The 15,789-nt window shown below is 46.6% G+C and overlaps 1 protein-coding gene across 4 annotated transcripts in view; it reads left to right on the top strand.

Moving 5' to 3' along the window:
* The window catches only part of LOC125727645 (sodium/potassium/calcium exchanger 3-like), a 29,350-nt gene that overhangs the window by 10,515 nt on the left and 3,046 nt on the right, over positions 1 to 15,789 (top strand). For 3 of the 4 annotated variants that reach the window (XM_049004508.1, XM_049004509.1, XM_049004505.1), the window contains exons 3-16: positions 4,468 to 4,538; positions 5,936 to 6,010; positions 6,946 to 7,030; positions 7,421 to 7,524; positions 7,912 to 7,986; positions 8,938 to 8,963; positions 9,125 to 9,178; positions 9,862 to 10,004; positions 10,073 to 10,239; positions 10,882 to 11,128; positions 11,936 to 12,102; positions 13,650 to 13,764; positions 14,416 to 14,528; positions 15,315 to 15,380. In XM_049004508.1, the coding sequence (XP_048860465.1) occupies positions 4,518 to 4,538; positions 5,936 to 6,010; positions 6,946 to 7,030; positions 7,421 to 7,524; positions 7,912 to 7,986; positions 8,938 to 8,963; positions 9,125 to 9,178; positions 9,862 to 10,004; positions 10,073 to 10,239; positions 10,882 to 11,128; positions 11,936 to 12,102; positions 13,650 to 13,764; positions 14,416 to 14,528; positions 15,315 to 15,380 (1,458 nt within the window). In that variant the 5' untranslated portion in view covers positions 4,468 to 4,517. The remainder of the gene's footprint in view (positions 1 to 4,467; positions 4,539 to 5,935; positions 6,011 to 6,945; positions 7,031 to 7,420; positions 7,525 to 7,911; positions 7,987 to 8,937; positions 8,964 to 9,124; positions 9,179 to 9,861; positions 10,005 to 10,072; positions 10,240 to 10,881; positions 11,129 to 11,935; positions 12,103 to 13,649; positions 13,765 to 14,415; positions 14,529 to 15,314; positions 15,381 to 15,789) is intronic. The other variant, XM_049004506.1, reaches the window with a different exon arrangement.

Here is a 15,789-nt window from a genome sequence, read left to right as displayed (position 1 = left end):
TGAATGTCCCTCTTAAAAAGGTTGATGATAAACCAGATTAATTTCAGCTGGTCATTGCTGAAGGACCTGCAGAAGATGATCCATAAGTGTTCATCCTCTTGTTAAGTTTTTGCTTTGTATTTCTTTGCTCCATGTGCTTAAGGATTTGACTCTATAACCTTCAGTCAGGTGGTGACACTGCAGCATTACCTGTGATGTATATATGGTGCACTGACACTATGGGGATGCATTTTGGCATTGGTGTCTGACGTTTCCAGCATCCTGGCCTAATCCAGAGAAACTTACAGACTTATCAAAGTAATGCTCCGATGAGTTGTGAACAACAAGATGTAAACCAAACCAAATCTATTTTGAGTTCTATTTCTAGACTGTAGAAACACATATTGTAGTAGATTTTGCCAGAGAAAGTACCGATTCATACAATCAGAAAATTTACAGCTAGACCTCAGATCTAGACCCTGATCTTAATCATTTGCTCGTTGTTGTAAATGTCAGAAATGAAAAAGCAACACGCTGACGGAAATTACACACCGAGATGCTGAAACGGGATTTACGATCCTTGAGAGGTTATTAAACGTTTTATTGTTTCCGATGTTGCTCTTTTTTAAGAGCTTGTTGGCCGAAAAAAAAGTCCCCTTTTGTGTGGCTTGACCGCGGAGGCCAGCTCAGTCGCCGGGAATGCTGGGAAGTCGTGTGGTTGGCAGGGAGATGGGAGGGGGCAGTGAGGGCTTTGAGCTCTGGAAAGTCTGCCTTGTAAACTAAGCCCAGGGGTAGATTCCTCTGGGAGCAGGAGACGAGTGTGTCGGGGGCCGTGTTTAGGAACTGAGCGTGGGGGTGTTTGGAAGGTAGATAAACAGCAAGTAAACAATGAGCATGATGGTTTGGGGGGGGGGGGGGGACAGGAACCCCGGGAGAGTTAAGCAGCCAGTGAAAGCAGCCTTCACACATGGCCTGTGATGACACGGATGGCTTCCCTCATCTTGCATGCCCCCCCCCCCCCCCCCCCGCTTTTTGAGCAAGGTCCTAAACACAATTTCAGACCAGAACTCGTCGCACGAAAGGGCGGTCCATTACCGGGTGTCCGAAAGCAGGCCGGGTGTCGAATCACGCCTGGGGTTTTATGGGCAGTCCTGCACGTGTGACATCACCGCAGCAAGCAGGAAGTGAGACACTCGTTCAGCTTAAGGACGTCTGCTCACATGGTGTTAGGGTCAAAGACTGTAAGTAGTCTAAGAATTTGTGAACTTTTTCCCCATCTTCGGTAATTTTAAGCTCTAAATTACCAGCAGGACCCCCAACCACCTGCCAGGACTCCTTTGTACGCCTCCTACAGGGAGACGGGGGTACTGCTCACTGCTGGCACTCTGATCCTCTGGATCTAACAGCTCAGCTCGGATACGCCAGTCAGCTTAAAGCAAGGCCCCAAAGCTGCTGGTCTCTCACAGCACCGGAGCTCGCAGCTGTGGTCGGATTCTGACATGGCTCAGACCCCAACCCGTCTGGGCTGTGGAGCCCTGGCCCCCGTCCATGATTTCTGCTCCAGGCCAAGCCACCGCAAAACCCCCCCGGGTTAAATCCAGCTTATCTTTCTGAAATGTAGCTCTGAAGGTGCTGTTACCAGAAGACTTGTAAACTAGGCTGGGATTTTTTTCCCCGCTGCGTACTGAACAAAAATCGGAACATCAACAGGACAATAAAACCTGTCACTTTGCTGGTGTCTCAGAAGCTGCCGTTTTTCCGGTAACAACCTCTCTGTCCTGCAAGTGTGCTGAATAAACTGGTCCAGAATTTGGAAATGTACGTTCGGCAAGTTTTTTTGTTTTATCGTTTTATTGGATGCCGTGTCGGTGATCGGAAGGTCACTGGTTCAAATCCCATGATTCTGCCGTTAGGCCCCTGAATGCGGCCCTTAACCCCCCAATTGCTCCAAGGATTGGCCTCGGCAGCGTGCATGTCGGCTTGGGATAAAGGCATATGGTGAAATGTCATTTTATTTTACGAATGGCAGTGACTGAATCTGGGTCTGCGATTTGGTTTGGAGACAGTATCCCTTACAGACAACATTAATCGAGTGGCAGAGTATTGAAATGAAGCCATCAAAATAAATAAATAAATAATGCAGTTATAATTCTAATTGACCAAATCCTGACCAGAATAAGCTGTGTGAGTGGATGGATGGATGGATGGATGGATGGATGGATGGAAGGAAGGAATGAATCAGATTTATAGACAAATGATTTGGTCGTACGGGAGGCCGGAGCTGTATGCTTCTTTGATTCCATACGTAGCCCCAATTTCTCCAGACCATAAATGGGCAGCTGCCGAATCTCCTCTGAGATCCTCGTTGCTAGGCAACCACAGGCTTCTTTTTTTAAAATCTGTATTTCAGCGGGCAGAATCCTGAGACAGCAGGACTGCACACAGGGGACAGCATGGAATATGAAAGCACATCGACTATATTTATATATGTGTCAATATGACTGCCGCAGATGTCCTTCATGCATTTATTTGTTTACTTTGGCGAAAACATTGGGGTCACTCCATTGAATTAATTTTCCATCATGGTTATTTTAATATTATGAGGCTGACACTGAGAGCGAAGGGTTGGCAGACAGTCTTGGAATATCTACCCGGAGTTCTCTTTACTTTCGAGAGAGAGATTTATCTCCGCTGTAGTCATTATGTCAGTCTAAATGCGAGGAAGGGGCTTCCTCTTCAAGAAGGAGCTGAGTAACGGCTTAAATATAGACAGCAGTCGCTGACAGATGCGGAATAAAACGGTTAGGAAAAATGCAGAGTACCCGTACCTTTGTCTCCCACGAAAAGCCACCATTTTGCTAAATGTTCACATAATTTCGAAATTTAATTTTCAGGGTGAAAAAGAGCAGAGATTAGCTGGCATTGGGAGACCCCCGCTGAGACGTGGATTTTGATTGTGCAAAACCAATTATTTTTTTACACCGGGCCACTAAAAGTGGATTTAGTGTGGAGGACTGGATGTGATTATCACATTACTAGTGACTCAGGAGGGAGAGAGAGAGAGAGAGAGAGAGAGAGAATATATATATTCTAAAATTCAGCAGTCAGTTTTTATCAGTATAATTGTAGTGAATCGTCCCCCAACTGCAAATTATCAAATGTAGATTAGTTACATAAAAAGGGGGTTTATTCTGTCATTTATACAGTTTATCACTGGATAAAACAGATTTTTGGTCATTCTGTACAGCTACTCCTCTCACCTGAACTGGTTTCTGTCGTTTTTCTGTTGGATTGACGGAGTTCAACTGATTTTAAACCTTCTTGCAAATGCCAAGAGAGATGAAAGATTTATGCAGCTTTTTCCTCAGGCTTGATTGATTTCGGCTGGTACACAACAGAGTCAACATCCAATTAAGATCGCTAGGAGAGATTGTGTATAGACACAGCTGTGTGCACAGTTGTGAGGGCATTTACATTAAAATGCCAGGAGAGGGACACAGATGTGAACCAACCCGAGAGAGAAGTCCATGTGTACTCTCACGAAGACAGCTCTGTAATTGGCTGACCTTGAAGAGACTGTAAGGCCATTGGCTGCTTCTGCCGGTTGCCCTTGACACCAGAGGTGGGATTGGAGAGCTGTGAAAAGGGGTTACAGAGATAGAGTAGTTGACGTAACGTCTACGTGGGACAGAAAGTATTGCTGGAGAAGGAAAGTGAGGGATCTGCTGAACCTTGGAGAAGAACATGCCAAGAAGATGTACACTGTGTAAGTCACATCTGATGGAAGGCCTTTGTTAGGCAGCAACAATAATTATAGTTCAGGATGTTAAAGGATGTCATACGTAAAGTTTAAAGGCTCCGGTACAGTTCAGGGAGTTCTGTCGATGGCTTAAACTGACACAAAAGCCCTGTCATCTAATCAGTGGCCTGCCACATACTCAACATCAAAGCTGGGGACTGAAGATCAAGATGTTTTAATATCGCCCAATAATGCTCCACTCGACCTCCTTTGATAGACCCTGTTCACCTGTCAATCAAACTTCTCACCGAATAGCGTGTCAGGGTGTAAGGTCACCTGCGACACAAAGAGCAGACTTCAGAAGTGACACCTGGAGAGCGTCAGTCAAGAATTTCGCCAAGTAACACAAGAGCTTTGCCTCATTCAACACCGAATGTCAACCTTATGGTATGATCTAGCTGCAGAATGCGGAAATAAGTTGCTGATTGCTCTGGAATGAAACTGGTTTCTGCTCTCAGCTGTAAGGTGACTTTGGAGTAGGAGAACATTAGGGGATGAAGCAACTGTAATGAATTTGTGTTCATGGTTTCATATGCGAAGTGTTTCCTTGACGTGGTAGATAGTGTAATGTCGTGTGTGTCCTGTGGGGGGCGCTCACTCCACTCCGTTTAACCATCATCTGTGGCTTCCATGCTCCACCCCACATCTGTCAGCGCTTAACTCCTGTGCTGGTCTCGCTCTCCCACCAGTGGAGTTTCCGGACGACATCTTCACCACCGAGGAGCGCCGCCGAGGTGGCATGTTGCTGCACGTCTTCTGTGTGAGTGGCCCCCTCCATTCGACCTTCCACCTCTCACCCTTGGGGAAGGGGGGGGGGGGGTTGCATTTGGTGAATTTCCAAGACTTGGATGGCAGGGTAAGGCTCCAATAATCGGGTGGTGCTTCCTTTATGAATACTATTGAGCACCCCCTGCCATCCTACACACCAGCCAATCAGGTAACCTTGCTGTGAATATTAATGAGCACTCCCATGTCATCCCACTCACCTGTTGATCAGGTAGCACTTCCTTTAGGAATATTAATGAGCGAGTCCCTGACATCGTACTCACTGCCCAATCAGGTAACACTTCCTTTATGAATATCCTATGATTTGGAAATCCACAGCCAGTTGTCCCTCTTTAGAACCACACAAGCACAATTATCTCACCCCCCCCCCCCACCATTCTACTCACCAGCTAATCAGGTAGTGGCACCTTTACTAATATTAATTAGCACCCACCTCCCATTCTACTTACTGGCCAATCAGGTAGCACCTTTTTTTGGGAATATTAATGAGCCATCCTACTCGTTGCCCAATCAGGTAACACTTCCTTTATGAATATCCTGCGTTTCGGAAATCCGTGACTGGTTGCGCCTCTTTAGAACCACACAAGCATTTATACAGACCATCACGCCACTGACCTCGTCTCCACGCAATCTTCTCACACCGCGGTTGCCAGGGGGAGATACTTTCTAGCACCTCCTGTGTTTCTAGTACCTGACACATTCACATGTTTGGACACGTTGATTTTCCTGCAGTGTTTGATTTTAATAGTTTAAGCTGCCTGGTCGTTGCCCTTCACGTCCTCATCCCATGTTCCACTGCCTGAGTGGCCGGGTCAAACCTCATTCTCGTGGGTCATTGTGGGTTTCAGGTAGCTCTTCTGTACTGTGTGTAGTGGGCTGTCCTCTTCTGAAGTGCGTTATTTTTTTTCATACAGCGGAAAGGGTCTTTTTCTGGCCAACAAGCATCAGCAGGCCTCAGTTTTATTGCACGAAAATCCATCGCAGGTGCTTGATTCAGCCCTGTGCCTGGCTGCCATGGCCTTTAGCTGACATCGGTGGGTCTGTCACACATGTATCAGCGAGCGGCGAATCCACACGCGGCCTCCAGAACAGCGCGGCGTTCCGTGCCGCCTATCCCTCCATTCTTGAGCCAGTTCTCCGCTCTTCTGACTGGAGCCCAGTTGGAGGTTCTGATCCCGGCTGTGCATTGTGCTGCCCTCCATCCTGAGCCTCCACCACGCCTGATTTACGTGTTTGTAGAGAGTATCCTCTAGATACTGGGACGGTGTTTACAGGTGACTCTGGAAACTTGGGGCCCTGTGGACTACCATGGAATTAACTGTGTTTATCCTGTAAACCATCTCCCCCACCTTCTCTCCCTGCCTCTCATAGGCCGTCTACATGTTCTACGCACTTGCCATCATCTGTGACGAATACTTCGTCCCTTCTCTCGAAAAGATATCCGAGGTGAGATTTGGCCCGTTCTTCCAACGCGTCTCGTCAGGCCGAACGACCTCGAACCGAATGTAAATATCGTGAAATATCGACGACTGCTTTTGGAGACGCACGAATCTTGGTACTCTGCTAGACCATCTGTGTCGCCTGACGCAGGATCAGACGCTGATTTAACGGCAGCTGCTTCTCCAAACGCTGAACTTTTTTGGTATCTACCCATGAACCTGCTGCCTGCTCACACTGTTTATCGGTTAAATACAAAGAGAAGAATTAGTTAATAAACAGACGGTTGTTTAAAGAAAAAATGTATAACAGTTGATAGTTGTTCTGACGCTGCCGTGAAAAGTACACCAGTATATTACAACACAATAATATTTAATAGTAGCTGCAAAAACACAAAACGTGAAATATTTCCTCTCCTTGACTTTGTTGCTGTGGTACGGTCTACGTTGTCTCTGGTATTCAGTCATCTAAAGTGTTTCTGAGGGTCTGTATAAAAATACATTGTGTTTCTGGCCCGACCTCTCCAGTGTGATGGAGATACCAGTCACCAGGGTTGCTTGTCAGACCTGGAAGTTGGGCTTGGTACGGCTTTACTTATCTGGCTGCTGTTACCATGACGTCTGTTTTGTAACTCCAGGCGGGGTATATGTGGCGTCAGTCTCAGATGGGGTATGTCGTCAAACACACTGTACTTCTTCCAGAGATGCTAGACAGAGAGACGGTCCTTTACTCCAGCGTTTCCCAGTCTGATCCTCAGGCGCACACATTCGGTCCATATTTTTGCTCCCTACCAGACAGTCCTACCTGGAATTAGAAGGAAGCAAAAACGTGGACTGTCTGCGGGTCCCTGAGGAGCGGATTGGGGAAACGCTGCTTTCCTCTGTGACTGCTGCTCTGTCACCGAGACCCTATTATAGCTGTGCATTATAACGTGTCTCTTTCAGAACCTGCAGCTAAGTCAGGATGTGGCAGGGGCTACCTTCATGGCAGCTGGAAGCTCCGCCCCTGAACTCTTTACATCTCTGATTGGTCAGTTCCGTCCAATGCTCTGTCTCTCTGTGATTGGCACAGAGTATAAAAGTAAACCACTCCAGCCATAATTTCTTGTTTTTTTTTCCTAAGTGTCATGCTGTTTTTACATTATTTTATACTTCACGCAGTTCCACTCTTATCCAATAGATGTCAGCACAGGCATCAGCCAAGTTTGTCAAGTACTTTCTGTGACCTTGCAGACTGCTTAGGACTTATGAGAGTTTACGCACAACCCAAACTAGATCAATCCAGGCTAGATCAGATTATATATCACATATCCACATTTGAAGAGAACAAATACTAAATAATGGCAGGAGAGTGACTGTCACATAGCAGATACCCCGCGACCCCTTCCTGCTGGTCAGTAGGATCTTCTTACTCTTCCAGGTGTGTTCATCACCAAAGGGGACGTGGGAGTTGGTACAATCGTCGGCTCGGCCGTCTTCAACATCCTGGTCATCATCGGGATCTGCGGCGTCTTCACGTACCGGGTACGTCGTGCGCTAGAGGGCCCAGTCCGCATCACTGTCTGGGATGTTGTGAATCTCTGTCCTGTCTTATAGAACAGAATAGTGATACTTTATTCTTTCCTGGTAGGATATTCTCGTTTTCACATGTCCCATCTCGCTCTCTGTGAGCCACACAGATACATGTATAGGTGAGAGGAAGCTTGGGGGGGGGGGGGGGTCACAGCACAGGGTCAGCCAGTGTGCATCACCCCCGAAGCTGGGGATTAAGGGCTTTACTCAGGGGCCTAAGGACACCATCAGTCTGCCGGCCCCGGGATTTGACCTGCCGACCTTCTGGATCACAGGCAAAGATCCCCAACCCGCTAATCACAGTACATTCTTAACGTACTGCCTCCTCTCTCCCTGCAGACCATCTCCCTGACTTGGTGGCCCTTATTCCGGGACTCCCTGTTCTACTTATTCTCAGTGGTAGCCCTCATCCTGGTGAGAGCAGCATAATCATGCCCAGTTCCATCCATCCATCCATCTTCCAAACCACTTATCCTACTGGGGGGTCCGGAGCCTATCCCGGAAGCAATGGGCATGACGCAGGGAACAACCCAGGATGGGGGGGCCAGCCCATCGCAGGGCACACTCACACACCATTCACTCACACATGCACACCTACGGGCAATTTAGCAAGTCCAATTAGCCTCAGCATGTTTTTGGACTGTGGGGGGAAACCGGAGTACCCGGAGGAAACCCCACGACGACATGGGGAGAACATGCAAACTCCACACACATGTGACCCAGGCAGAGACTCGAACCCGGGTCCCAGAGGTGTGAGGCAACAGTGCTAACCACTGCACGACCATGCCACCCCCCCATACCCAGTTCTCCATTGCATATCTGTTATTTTTATCATTACTACACAGTAATTGCCACGCTGTGCATTTATTTAAATGGGCTATACCATTCAGGTGGGTGTGTGTGTGTGTTTGTCGATGCCGTTAATGTTATTGTCAGTATTGCAGAAGTTACCCACAAAAGGAATCCTTTACAGACACATGTGGGTAGTTCAGGTTCAGATTGTATAAATACAGGCCAAGGTGTGTATCACACTGACGTATATCATGTGGTGTACTCGGCTAACTGAATTTAATAAACATAAAGATACAGAAGTTTATGCAGATTTCTAACTTTTGGGTGTCACAAAATGCATCCTATAAATATTTTCGCCGCATTAGTAATCCACTTAACAAATTGTGGGCGTAAATAAACGTCCACACAATGCTGAAAAACTAGAGTCCGGCCAAATATTTTTGCCCATCATCAGGAGCCCTGGTGATTATCGCGCATGCGAGATATAATATCGATGTGATATCGCTCAGCCCTAGGGTGCAGTAGATAGGTAGAGGATAGATGTGAGCTTCATGCCGTCTCGTGTTTCCATAGGTGGTCTACGACGGGAGGGTGGTCTGGTGAGTATCGTCGTCGAGCTCTCATTGGGTGTAAAGACGGTTGGGGGGAGGGTAATGCTCCATCCAGGAGAGCTGTTTTGCGGAGACGCGCAACACCAGCCGCCCATTCGCAGCCTCCATCTTTGACCATCCTCTGTTTCACCCCCCCCCCCCCATCATAGGTGGGAATCTGTGCTGCTGGTCACCATGTACGGCCTCTACATCCTCATCATGAAGTGAGCGCCCAATCATTTACAGCCACACACTTAGGGGTGGAGTAGTGGGAGGAGCAAAGGATAGTGGGTTGGTCATAGGGGCCGTGGGGGCGGGCTTGAGGGAATGCTCTCATTGGAAGTTTTGCATCATGTGATCAGGTGGTCAGCGGGCATCACCTGAGCTTCCTGACGCCGCACTAAGGTCGCACACTGCATCTCGACTGTTCCGGTACATGTAGCCTTTTATCATTACAAGTCACAGAAACCAAACTGGGTGTGACAAACATGTGCCCCCCAGGTGCCAGAGTGGTTAAGGAACTGACTTTATGGGCAGCTGTGAACACAAATGTGGCTAAGGAGGCATTTGTTGTACCTTTGACAGGCATATTAAGATGCTTCAGTGAAGATCCATCTGTATAAAGACATGCTGATGAGTTGCATTAATATCATATGCCTCCCTCCTTAAACGTCTAACGTGTTCCTGGAAATTTTGTACATTTGACACACAATTACTGCTTATTTCACAGAGAAACTTTTAAGCACTAAATATAGTGAGATGAGAATCTCTCGAGAGCAATGGAAACTGGCGCAGAGATACTTACTGTGGGCAAGAGCAGGGCTCGGTGTCGCTAGCGAACATTATTTATCAGGAGGGAGACTGATGTGCGTGTCTGTCTATCTGTGGTGTGAACTGCATCTTCTAGGTTCAACAGCAGGATCTTTGGGATCGCGGAGCAGCACTGCGGGAGGCCTGGCTCGTCCTGCGGGGGGAGCGACCTGCAGGATGATGGCGTGGCAGCCAACAGGGGGGCGAACGGCGACTTCTCCTCCATCCTGCTGAGGAAAGGTAGGCGACGATGGCGGTCGAGGGTCCGCCATGATATCCACGGGCTGACAGGTGTCCCCCTCGCCCAGCAGGGGGCGTGTCAGCGGCCGAGCCCCCTGTGGTGATGGTGGACGAGCTCTTTAGGGCACACCCCCGGCAGATCTCCTTCTCCGAGGCCAGCATGCGTGTGATGATCACAGGCCACTTCTGCCCCCGCACCCGTCTGGTCATGGCCAGCCGCCTACTCATCAATGAGGTCAGCAAGGGACGCCATACTTAATGGGACTATAGTACTCTGGTAGTAAGTTTTAGTATAGTGATTAGTATAGTAGTGCCTCAGTAGTTAAGGGACTGAAGCTCTGATCGCAGGAAACGGATATTCCTTTATGAAACAGGTTTCTTAAGTACTTACAATATATATTATGATGCTGTGTAGGTTAATAAAAATGTAAAAGGTAAAACAAATAAGCTTGTGAAGTAAATAGGTAATATAACTCATCAATCATAATTCAGACCAAACCTGTAATAAAGATGAATGGATGGGGCTAAAAATATTATAAATACATTTTTGTTTTTGAAAAAAATGTATCAGAGCGCTGGTGTTGGAAGCGAGGGGTTGATGGAGTGTTCTGCTGTTTTTGGGAAAACAAAAACTAAAACTATTCAGGGATTTTGGCACTGAGGTGAGGATTTGCAGAAGGTTTTCCTTCACTGCTGTCTGCGTGAATGACGCCCTGCAGCATTTAGGGGGGCAGTTGGACCCAAACTGAACATTCCTGGAATACGCAGGAAGCATCAAACGGTAACGAAAAGAGAAAGGTTTTAGAGCCCTTGCTCGTACACCATATAATGCTCCACCCGAATGCTGTTCTCTCTTTCCCTGTCACTACGGCAACAGAGGCAGCAGCTGTCCCAGAACTCTGCGGCCGGCAATGGGGGGGTCGTCGCAGCCAAGGGTGTAAGCCAGGAGGGTGGAGGCAGCCACCTCCCAGAGGCCACAAGGCAGTCTCCAGAAGAGGCTGGGGATGTGGAGAGGGCACAGAGCAGATCGAAGGAGGAGTTGGTTGCCGAGGGCAATGGAGGGCCCGTGGAGGCAGAGGAAGATGATGAAGAAGAGGAACTGTTCAGCCCCTTTAGGATTCCCAGTGAGTGTCACCCTGGGGGGGGGGTCAGCCCTGCCTGCGTGATGCTGTGGGGCTGTCAATAGTAGCTTGGTAACCAGTGACATTTTCCATTGTCCCACACAACACTCTGGGTGCTGCCTGTGACGGTGGAGGCCGTTCACGGTTTCCCGAAATTCAGATCTCTGCAGATTCCCGTTCAAATAGATAAGAAACGCTTTTATTTTAAAGGGTCACATTTTGCTGAGAGTCTTATGCAGTGCTGTGGTAGTAAGTTTTAGTATAGCGATTAGTATAGCCTATTAAAATAGTTATTAATATAGTGTAAAAGGATCACATTTTGCTGAGTGTCATTTGTAATGCTGTGGTAGTAAGTTTTAGTATAGCGATTAGTGTAGCATATAAGAATAGTTGTTAGTATAGTGTGAAAGGATCACATTTTGCCGAGTGTCATTTGTAGTGCTGTGGTAGTAAGTTTTAGTATAGCGATTAGTGTAGCATATAAGAATAGTTGTTAGTATAGTGTGAAAGGATCACATTTTGCCGAGTGTCATTTGTAGTGCTGTGGTAGTAAGTTTTAGTATAGCGATTAGTGTAGCATATAAGAATAGTTGTTAGTATAGTGTGAAAGGATCACATTTTGCTGAGTGTCATTTGTAGTGCTGTGGTAGTAAGTTTTAGTATAGCAATTAGTGTAGCATATTTGAATAGCTTAGTATAGTAAGAGAACACCATGGCAACAAAAATGTCTTATGTTATTTTCATGTGACAAGGCTAAAGGATACTTAAGTTGCATGACCTTGTCATGACTGTGTGTCCTCCCCACCACAGGAGGGCGCTGTGATCGCATAAAGTGGCTGGTGTCCTGGCCCCTCAGGCTGCTGCTCTACTGCACTGTGCCCAACTGCGTGCTCCCGCGATGGCGCCGCTGGTTCATGGTCACCTTCGTGATTTCCACGCTGTGGATCGCAGTCTTCTCCTACCTCATGGTGTGGATGGTAAGAGGGGCTCCATCGGACGGGTCTGCCGGCACCAAGGGTTCAGCATACAAAGGTGGTTTAAGTACAAGTACCTATGTAACAGGCATAACCTGTCAGGACTGGGAATATAGAGGAGTAACATGCTATCACATGGTTAGATTTCCTGTAGGTCAGCAGACCTCCATATGTTATTTAAACCCTGAACTAGCCAATCACATAACAACATAACAAAGAGCTTATTAGTATTCTTGAATCTGATTGGTTAGAAGGATGTTGCTTCATTTTCTATAACCGTGCAAGTTGTGCCAGCCAGGAAAATCACAGTAGTGAATCAGTGTGCGATCTTTAATTCTATTTAACTTCAGGGTGTACTCACACTTAGCCTGGTTGCCACGGTTATTTCCCCTACGCACTCCCCTACTGGCCTGCACTCACATTGTGGTTAATGTTAAGTTAAATCTTAATTATTCATAGTTATACTAGAAAGTTCACGGTTCGACCACAAATGTTTTATAGTAGAACTGTGAAGTCTTGTTTTACTTTGAAGTTCATGGTCACCTGTTCTGCTGTTTAATAATTCTGACAGTGAAGTTTAGAGTTTGTAGGTTTCACAGTAGAGCCCTTAAAAGTGTGCCAATTCACTGTACAAATTCATGGTGAAACTGCGAAAGTACATAGTAAAACTGTCAAACAAGTTTACAGTTTTACTATGAAATTGCACAGTGCATTTTTCCCTGGGTGATGACACACGGCCCTCTTATAGGTTTGAGTTTGCAATGCAGTGATTTTTATTTAGTCGTGCTGCACGTTTAAGATAGTTCTGTATTTTACCAAATACCTCAGCGTTTTTTGTGTGTTACATCCAGTTGTTCCTGGATACTTTCGTCAGCCCAAATTCCCAGCAAACACTGCACCTCTGCCACAGACCAAAGTGATCCCTTAGCGGCCATGTTTGTTAAATATTTGTTGCTACCTGATCTGTTCCTGCCAGGTCTGGTCAAAGTATAACTTATTTGTGCGTATGCGTGTGTCAGTTGCATCTCACTGTATTCATACCATGCCAGAGTCTAGCTGAAGGGGGCCTGGCACGGAGCAATCACACGTACACTTACTCACACTTAGTGTGAGTATACTCTTACTTAAAATCCCAGACATAAAACACAATGGAATCTGAATGGATGTGTTTAATCATTGGCAGAAGAAAGTAGTTCTACTAATAAATGAGTTTTCGGCCCTTAAACGTGAAAAATATTGTCTTTAGGTGTGAACCTGTAAACTGAATGTGTAGTAACTGTGTGTTATACATTTTTACGTGCAACTGCATGGACAAGCAAGGTCCAAAAAACGGTGTAACATTTGAAGACAGGCCAGATATTGTGGAGTAAAATTCACTGGTGTTTATTTACCAGTGCACCCGGGGTCCTAAAAATGGCAGCTGAGAGAAATAATTGGCGTTCGAGATGCAGGCATTGTCACGGACACCTAAAGGTTTTAATGAGGGCCAGAGGGTAAGGTACCCGCCTTGGGGCAGTGACGACATGACGACATGGCCTGTGTCTCTGCAGGTCACCATCATCAGCCTCACACTCGACATCCCCGACTTCATTATGGGCATCACCTTCCTGGCCGCTGGCACCAGCGTGCCCGACTGCATGGCCAGCCTCATAGTCGCCCGCCAAGGTGCCTGCACATTCGCCTGCATTTTTTTTTATCATCTTGTGTCATGTTATTCTCCACTTGCTATTTGCCCTCTATACTGACACCAAGCTTGCTATGTGGATCTGGTGCCATGCAGGTGGTCCCTGCAGATGTCAGCATTATTCAGAGGAATTATGGGTAAATTACGACCAGCAATTAATTGTTATAAAATTAGGCACTTCTGGTGCATCAAGGACACTGGACCCCATGACCCATTGCATGATACCAGATACATGATTTCAGGATTTTTACATTCAGTTTTCTTATATCTTGACGAAACCAGCAATTCCTCTTTATCTCCTGTAGAGGATGTTATGTTTTTTTGACTCATATCTGTTTGGGATTTATGGTGACATCACACGCGTGGGATTTTGCCAACTTCCTCCTCCTGTCAAATAAAAATTGTATTTTTCTATGAAAAAAAAAACCTTTTTCCTTGGATCTCAGGTAGACATAAAATAAACCTCACTTTGGATGCTTTTGGTGATGCATACTTCTTCAAACATTGTGATCTGTGTCTACCTATAGTAACACGTTACAAAAAATACATTTGTGGAAAGCGTATATAAAATCTGTCTTTTTTTGAAGGTCAGCATTTGCCTTCTTTGTCTCCCTGTTGTTCCCGGGGTCCAGGCTTGGGGGACATGGCAGTGTCCAACTCCATAGGCAGCAACATCTTCGACATTCTCCTGGGGCTGGGTTTTCCCTGGGTATTGCGCACCCTGGTGGTAGACTATGGATCAGCAGTAGGTACCATCGTCTCCTCGCGTGATTTCTTGATCTCCCTTCTTCCTCCAGTTTCATCTTGTGTTTACATTTTTTTAATTCAGCCATTTGCTTCTTAAGGGATGCAAGCTAGCATAGTGAAAAAAGAAAAAAAAAATTGTCAAGACAAATGTTGAAAGTGTAGAATCCGGAGATTAATCTATTTGTTCGACCTCTCTCTTCGTTTTCCCACACTAGCGCTGAAGTGTCTCACACTTCCATGTCATGAGAGAGAAAGAGAGAGAGAGAGAGAGAGAGAGAGAGAGAGGTCAGTCTGGTGGACAATTAGCTGCTCATGAATAGCATGGCGTCTCTCCTCTCTCAGACGCCCACAGTTAACACCTGCTTCATTCTTCCCGTTCCTCTCCGTCGTGTCGCCCGTTAGTCTAAAAATACATCACGTCCCTCTTTTTAAAGCTACTCATATTCATTCATCGCGTCCAGTAGTTAATTTAATTTTATTCTGCATTGAATTTTGGCAAAACACGTATGATGAATTACGTAGTCTGTGCCTCGTTTTGGAAAATATCGGGCATTTGCATAAACATTTCATAGTGACTGGACTGGATAAGGAGGAGCGGATCAGTTAGGCGAGTGCGAGACAGGATTCTAATCCTGGGATGGAGAGGTGGGGGCTGCAGAACATGAAGGTAGAGAAACCTGCAAAAGAACGGACAGTTTTTTTTTTCTATTGCTGTTAGACCTTAATTGGGTCGGACCTCTTGCTCACGGCTTAGTCTTGGCGTGTTGTCTCTCTGCCATTGTAGGTTTCCATCAAGAACAAGGGACTGATATACTCCGTCATCCTGCTCCTGGCATCTGTCTTTCTTACGGTAAGTTCCGCTGGCGCCCGGCAGCTCGTCCAGGTCATGGGTAAAGGGGTACGAAGGTGTCAGCACGCGTCCATGGCGGCCCGTTCCCAGAACGCTAAGCGCGCCGCGTGACGGCCATCCCGTGAAGCGTGGTGAGAAGTCGACAGTAGGGGGCAGCAGAGTCACGGCTGGGTGTGGGGAAAAAAACCTAGAGCTTCAGACCCAAGCCTCAGTATATTTGCAGCGTCACTTAAAATGGATTTTTTTTTAATTTATGGTATTACCTTGTGAGATGCAGGACAGGGATTCAGCTTTGGGGGGCGCTAGTGAGATTTCCTTTGTACTTCTGTAAGAATAACTGCTGGTGTAGCTGAATTAGTATCAGTCGAATTATCTTTTCTGCGATGTCCCTAAATTCCCTCCCCACTCT

Source organism: Brienomyrus brachyistius, unplaced genomic scaffold, assembly GCF_023856365.1.
Source record: "Brienomyrus brachyistius isolate T26 unplaced genomic scaffold, BBRACH_0.4 scaffold105, whole genome shotgun sequence".
In the NCBI taxonomy this organism is placed as follows: Eukaryota; Metazoa; Chordata; class Actinopteri; order Osteoglossiformes; family Mormyridae; genus Brienomyrus; species Brienomyrus brachyistius.
The sequence above is the reverse complement of the archived record's forward strand: the minus strand, read 5'-3'. Positions and strand labels throughout refer to the sequence as shown.